Source organism: Sinocyclocheilus rhinocerous, unplaced genomic scaffold (genome assembly GCF_001515625.1).
Source record: "Sinocyclocheilus rhinocerous isolate Xijiao unplaced genomic scaffold, SAMN03320098_v1.1 scaffold1841, whole genome shotgun sequence".
Lineage (NCBI taxonomy): Eukaryota > Metazoa > Chordata > Actinopteri > Cypriniformes > Cyprinidae > Sinocyclocheilus > Sinocyclocheilus rhinocerous.
The window spans coordinates 1,075,248-1,082,660 of NW_015666172.1; the positions used below are offsets into that span (position 1 = coordinate 1,075,248).

The 7,413-nt window shown below is 36.4% G+C and overlaps 2 protein-coding genes across 2 annotated transcripts in view; one reads left to right on the top strand and one right to left on the bottom strand.

Annotated features, from left to right (window-relative positions):
- Window positions 1–1,403, bottom strand: part of LOC107731886 (CAAX prenyl protease 2-like) — a 6,690-nt gene extending 5,287 nt beyond the window's left edge. The window contains exons 1-2 of the mRNA XM_016543074.1: window positions 1,063–1,403; window positions 328–430 (exon numbers count right to left, since the gene is read on the bottom strand). Coding sequence (XP_016398560.1) covers window positions 328–430; window positions 1,063–1,226 — 267 coding nt within the window. The 5' untranslated portion in view covers window positions 1,227–1,403. The remainder of the gene's footprint in view (window positions 1–327; window positions 431–1,062) is intronic.
- A 1,296-nt stretch (window positions 1,404–2,699) lies between these two features.
- LOC107731914 (E3 ubiquitin-protein ligase pellino homolog 1-like) overlaps window positions 2,700–7,413 on the top strand; it is a 20,622-nt gene continuing 15,908 nt past the window's right edge. Inside the window, exon 1 of the mRNA XM_016543119.1 lies at window positions 2,700–3,007. The gene's annotated coding sequence lies outside the window, so the exon portion shown is untranslated. The remainder of the gene's footprint in view (window positions 3,008–7,413) is intronic.

The window sequence follows — 7,413 nt, forward strand, 5'->3', positions numbered from 1 at the left end:
TTCAGAAGGCGGGCCTTCATTTGATACAGGAACTATTCGAGCCGTTCATGCCAGACTGGGGAGAGAGGTGTAATGATGTAAAATATGTGAAAAATAATGTGTTTTTCGAACAACCTAGTATGAGAGCCTGTTCTAGTACACCCCCAAAACAAAATCAAGACTGTAAAAGAGCATAATAGGACCCCTTTAAAACAATGCACTCCTTAAAACCCCCAAAATCCCTCTGAACCAAATGCCTTTTGACATGTTTCCATATGTTTTAGAGAGCATGGTAAACATAAAGCAAACGACAGTAAGGACTAAACATTTGTGTTGCAGTAAACTAACCTGGATGCCTGTGAAATCTTTCCATGCCCACACAAACACTGGAGACAGAGCGGATACAATCAGTACACTGGTGAAGCGCCTCTTTATTACCGCAGGATGATCCCTGTTAGTGCAAACAACCACACAAGCAAACAAACAAGCAAGCAGTGTTGTTATAATGCAATAATAAGTTTGCATCTTACCATCAGTTTATGTAACATAAGACAAGACAAACATAAACAATGGGTAGGAAAAAATCAGACAGGCTTTACAGTAAGGCTGCTACGACAAAATATGACTAAAATTAATAAATAAATCATAATGAAAAATGTAATCCATAATGTTTTATCTTGATGGTTTACGTTAAAATTATTAATTTTAATTTAACATTTTTAAGATTTAATTATTAGTTTTTCATCAACTTACTAATGGAATGTTTCATGCACTTCATGTTGTTGATGTCAAAGAATGGAAACATTTTGTGCTGAAAAATAGTTCCAAACGTTCCATTTGATCAATATTTTTAACGTTCGATTTGAAAAGCATTTTAAAACATTTGATTCGAATAGTATTTTTTTAAAGACTTGACTTTAAAGCAATACTGAACGTTCGTTTCAAGCTTGAAATAATGTTTTCGAACATTAGATTTAAACAATATACTGTAAACGTCGAATCTGTCGTTACAATGCCTAAAAATGCTGTCTAGGTAGGGTGCTCACAAGGTTTTGTGACACAGCCAAAGGCTCCGAACTATACCTTGGTAAATCGCTTTTCCAAACGTATAAACTTCCAACATAGGAGCACGCAAGCAATAAACAGCAGAGAACTGACACCCAGCAAAGTCCATCAGGAACAGACGCCACATTAGCATGGAGTTGATCTGCATGAAAACTTGACATCAAATCATCGTCGTCGTTCATTGCGAGACCGACAGGGGCTAAAGACCACAAGACGCGCTAAAAAACAGCAGATGTGGGTGACACATTAAACACCACACACGTGATTTTGTTTTCGTCCTAGATAAGTGTGTATGTCCACAATGGAGGTACTCTGCAGAAGCTGAGAGGAGACTGTTTTGGCGCCACAGAATGACGCCATCAACGCGAGACGGTCTTGCCAGTCCATATTTCCATTCACAACTCATGACAGCTGATGATGATACACTCTTGAATGGGGAGAAGAAAAATGACTGCAAAAATTATGAAACACATAACGGCCCATTGGGACTCTGTAACCATTACAGCATATTTGCAGCTTTTGGTAGCAATACAGTATATGTATTTAACATATCCTACCCCATTTCCGATTCACAGTTCCTTGCAAAATTGTATCGGTATAGAGATTGTTTTGGATTTTACATGCATATTTTACGTACTTATTTGTCTAATCTGTAATATAGATAGATAGATAGATAGATAGATAGATAGATAGGGATCATTTTGTAAAGCATGTCTTACAAATACATAACGTTACAATTACTTTAAGTAGCTTAATTTTGAATAGGCTATAATTTATATACTTGATCTATCGGAACCATCCATTGCCTTACTGGCTTATTCATTTAGAGAATTTTGAAGCACAAAATAACGAAACTGCGAAACTTTAAAATGTAACATACCATTGTTAACTTTTTTATATTAACTGATGATGAAATTAATTTTCGAACTGGTGGATACGGTTCACAGTTATTTGAGAACATTTTGAACTAGGTGTTTGAAACCAACAAGCCAGAGAAAACACATATTTGTGTATCTAGACTTTTGATTCATATAACCCTTGTGACAAGTTTTTTTTTTTTTACTTTAAAAACAGAACTCGGGGTTAACAAGTTGGATGTATTAGCTGTTTTATTTTGTTGTGAAAATATTATTAATTTCATACAGCTTTATAAAACTGACTGATTAGGTTATAGCTTGCGCATCGTCGCGCGAGATGGTCGTCTTAATTAAGAGGTGTCATTGAAAGTGACACAGCACAATCACTGCAAATATAACAGGTGTAAAGGACTGATGCATTTCCACAGGTGTATTCCGACTCCTAAATGTGGAGAATGCGGAGGATTCCACGGGCTGTCAGATCCCTCGCTCGAGCGTCACTGCGCGCGTATGCAACAGCAGTGATGTGGTGCCAACAACCTCACGAGCGCCACCCTGAGGCGAAATTACGAAGCCTACGCTTAGCTAATGAATATTAATTAGGCGGAGAAATCCTCTAATGCCGAAGCCTGGTTTCTGAATATTAATGAGGTACTCCTGACGTTGCGCTTTTTCCGTTCAATGGCGAAGGCTTGGCTCGTGAATATTAATGAGCTCACTACCATATTGGATTTGTAACCTCGCATCCGGGGGCGGGGCATACGAGTGTAGTGGCTCCCTGACCAACCGCAGAGGCGCATGATGTGGGCGAGGGCAAAACCCGTCCTCGGATTTCTTTAACGGCAGAGAACTGCGAGCGAGAGATGGGCGTGACAACGGAGTGTCTGGAGTAGACTGAAAACACTCTTCTCCTGGATTAAGATCCGCGCTGTCTTCCGTGTAACTGATGACAACGGAGTGTGGCAATGCAAAACACACGACGTGATGCGCGTGCCATCCAGTTTAACACCGCGAGTGATGAATTAACAGCACGACGCCCTATTTTAAGGCCACACGGGGATTGACAAGCCAAGGATATTCAAGGAAGAGGTCTGTAACATCATCAGGTGCGTATTTGGATAGGTTTTGGCTTGGCGTGCTTGTTCACCGATATATGGTCCTCTTTTTATTATCACTTAAGCAGTCTTCTCCTTATGTCAGTGCGGAGTGCGTGTAATTCTGTAATTTATTTTCTGTGCAAATAATTTATAATTTAGATTTAGTGATTTATTTAAATATACTATGTTAATTAATTAATTTTCTGTGAAATCCCTTGTGTACCTCCCAGGCCTCATAGGCAGCCGTGGAATTGCTTTTATAAATAAGAGCATGACAATTATATCGTTCTAGTGGGATACACTTGCAGTGATGATTATGGTGAATACCAAATAGGTCAGTTTTTGGTATGATAACGTTATGTAATATGTCCATATGCATTTTGAACAGTCTTTACAGACGGATTCAAAGAAATGGTAATAATAGGCTACAAGTGTGACACTTACATCATGTTGACGCCTTATAAATTAACTCTTTAAAAAAGTGTTGCCTGATTTAAAATATTTAATCTATAGTAAACGTCTCTCGTGCGTTTGTGTATTTCCTGGGGAATCAATATTGTATAATTACGTCGTAAAAATCGAATTAGACATCGAATATAATTCGGATTTTATTCGAATCTTTGAATTTAGCTGTTCTGCTGTTAGTGAGACGCAATCCGCTGCAATCTGTCGTTTGAGAGCACGGGCTGGGCCACGGGTCATGCTGTCTCGAGAAAATGAGCAGAATACGAGCAATGCCATTACATAATCTTGTTTATTAGTTTCTGATGTGTACAAAAATCTCGACCGTTTATAGGACAGATAATGAAAAAAATGACTTTCACAGGGCCTGTTGTAAATCTAAATTGCACAACAGTGTGATGAAGTTACATCACAAAATGTTGAGTGAACATTCAGAATTAAAGAATGTAATTTAGTTTATTATTTCTATAATTAATTATTCGGAAGGTTTGTTAATTTCAGTTTTTCCTAATTGCTGAGCTAGTCTTGCTAGTGTGTTTACACATCAAATAAGCACAGCCTATTTTATTATTATTTTTTAAATAATGAACAATCATGAATGGTGACAGTATGTTTGTCTCATAAACATTTAGTATTTGTTCATGTGGAGGTAGAAAATCAATATTGTATAATTACGTCGTAAAAATCGAATTAGACATCGAATTATAATTCGGATCTTATTCGAATCTTTGAATTTAGCTGTTCTGCTGTTAGTGAGACGCAATCCGCTGCAATCTGTCGTCTGAGAGCACGGGCTGGGCCACGGGTCATGCTGTCTCGAGAAAATGAGCAGAATACGAGCAATGCCATTACATAATCTTGTTTATTAGTTTCTGATGTGTACAAAAATCTCGACCGTTTATAGGACAGATAATGAAAAAAATGACTTTCACAGGGCCTGTTGTAAATCTAAATTGCACAACAGTGTGATGAAGTTACATCACAAAATGTTGAGTGAACATTCAGAATTAAAGAATGTAATTTAGTTTATTATTTCTATAATTAATTATTCGGAAGGTTTGTTAATTTCAGTTTTTCCTAATTGCTGAGCTAGTCTTGCTAGTGTGTTTACACATCAAATAAGCACAGCCTATTTTATTATTATTTTTTAAATAATGAACAATCATGAATGGTGACAGTATGTTTGTCTCATAAACATTTAGTATTTGTTCATGTGGAGGTAGAAACACATGTTTTTCTGGTAAATAATCAGTCTGAAGACCGTCTTTCCCATTTACTTGTCTGACAACATATTTAACATTATGAAAAGATGCTTTGATTGATTTAGATTTAGATGTCTCCTACATTCTTTGACAGCATGTGATGATGTGTATGGACAGGGAGTATCCATGCAACAGCAAAAATAGAAGCCTTAATAATTGTTTTGATTTCCAGTAAATATCTTTAAAACAATATACTGCAAATTTAATGGCATAATATATTTTGCTTGTCAAGGAAATCCACCTTGTTTTAAGGAAAACAAGACAGTGATTAAGAAAATTAGAACATAATAATAAAAAATATATATATATTTTTTTGGCTTTGAGGATCAAGTCTGGGAGGAGAAATTTCTCAATTGTCATTATACCGAGAGGGATGATTGTTCACATAACATCATTTAAAAAAGAAGAAAAAAGTTTTTTCTTATTACCTCCTAATGTCTTAAGGCAGAGAAAAATATTTAAGTGAAAAACTGATGCTTAGTAGCAGACTCTTTGCATGAATGAGGATTTTTACTTTGAGAATAAGACGTTATTGAGGTTGGGAAAGTGCAATGTAGTTTCACATGATATAACTTTGCTTGTGTTGAACTTGAGATAATTATTACATGTCAGTTAAAGTTTTTAATAATATTTTCAGTTTGAAGTTATTTGTAAATATTCCTGTTCATTCATCTATTGCTTGTTTATTCATTGTCATGGTTGTCTTTATGTGCTGCATAGTATTTCCCCTTGGCAGTGTTAATCCAGGGTTCGTTCTTTATCAGCATACTGAAAAAAACGTCATAATTATTCATTCGAATTATAAACAAAATGTCTTTGCAATGTCAAACAGGTGACCCATATACGAGTTTGCTGACATGCATCTGTGAATGCTGATGTGCCATTAGAACAGGAAGAGTGTAAATGATAGAGCTCCTGCGGAGGTCCCTGCTCTGAAGGTCACTATCAAGTTTCACAATAACGATACCTGTAACGGGGAGATGATGTCAACGTGTTCTTGCACTTTCTCTCATTCCCTCCCTTTGGTGGCTGCAGCTCTTTCCACTGCTCGCCCAGATAGGAGCAGCGGGGTCAGACAGAACTGTAGGACACTCACTCCATCATGAGTCACACACACACACCTGCTGCAGACCACAGCTTCACAGCACACTGCAACAGACATGATGGCCATTCAGTAAACTGCAGCTGACTACAGAGATACACTGACAGAGATAATGACATTATACGGTACAATGAGCAACACTGTTATAGATGGTGTTTTCGCATTAATTATGCAATATGCACCATTGTTGCACTGGTGCAGACCGCAGTCTATGGCAGACCTCAGCTACTCAGCTCACCAGAACAGATATATGGTGATATTCTGTTAAATGAAAATGCAACAAACAACATGATGCTAACAAATTAGAACATAGTGTACTGCATTTACAAGAGATTTGCATCATGCTGTGGTGGACAAATATTACATTCATTTAGCCTAATGATTTACAAGGTAATAATCAACACATTTTTCAAAGAAAAGTACTAAAACAGAAAATACATTTGTTTTTTGTTTGTTTGTTTTTTTAAATACTAGCAAGGATGCATTACAAATAAATGTTTTTTAACTTTCTATTCATCAAAGAATCGTGAAGAAAGTATCACGGTCACAACTGTTTTCAACATTGATGATAATAAAAATGAGGAGCAAATCAGCGTATTAGAATGATTTCTGAAGGATCATGTGACGCTGAAGACTGGAGTATTGATGCTGAAAATTCAGCTTTGCATCACAGGAATTAATTGCATTTAAAAATATGTTCAAACAGAAAACAGTTATGTTAAAGCCTATAATTATATTTCACAATGTTACTGTTTTTACTGTATTTTTGATCAAATAAATACAGCCTTGGTTGGCATATTGCAGAGTTATTGCAAACTATAATACATAAGTAAGGGTTAATAATTATTGCAAAATAAAACCTTGATGTGATCAGAATGTACAATCTGGTAGGAATTTTTGAAATAATAGCATACTGACTGTACACTGAGAAAATGTTAACCTAAAACGTGTTTTATGTGCTAATATCTAAATGAATGATTTTATTCAAATCAAAATTATTATTTAGCATCACTGAATCAACTTAAATACATAAAGTTACACCAACAAAACTAAAGTGTTAGATCAGGTAAAAAACAATTCCTTAAACTGAAAATGGCAGGTTACCACTTTTTACTATTTGCCAAGTATACATAAAATATTAATTTATGTTAAAAACAATTTTATTACATGAGAAGAGAGACTACTGAGAAACATCATACTAGCTGTGTTGGAAATTGCTTGTTATACAAATACAGAGTTCTGGCATGAAACTCTAGATGGTGCAGTCTGATAGGTCTAGCTCAATCTGACCTGGCGACATCATTGTCACATGGCAGCTGATTGGTTCTCTCCTGTATCTGAGCTTACTGCTCAATATTCAAATACCTGGCTTTTGTTTGCTGTAGCAGTTTGCAGCGCACTTCAGAAACCCTCCACCTTCCCCAGCTCCACCTGTATAGATCTGCTACAGGGTGATTCATGTATGCTATATGGGGGTTATTCATATGTGTTATATGTGCAGCAGCAGTATTTCTTACATGCTTACCGTAGCATGTTGTGGATGTATTGGCAGTAGCAAGTCTCGGTACTTGCTCTGCCGCAGCAGCAGC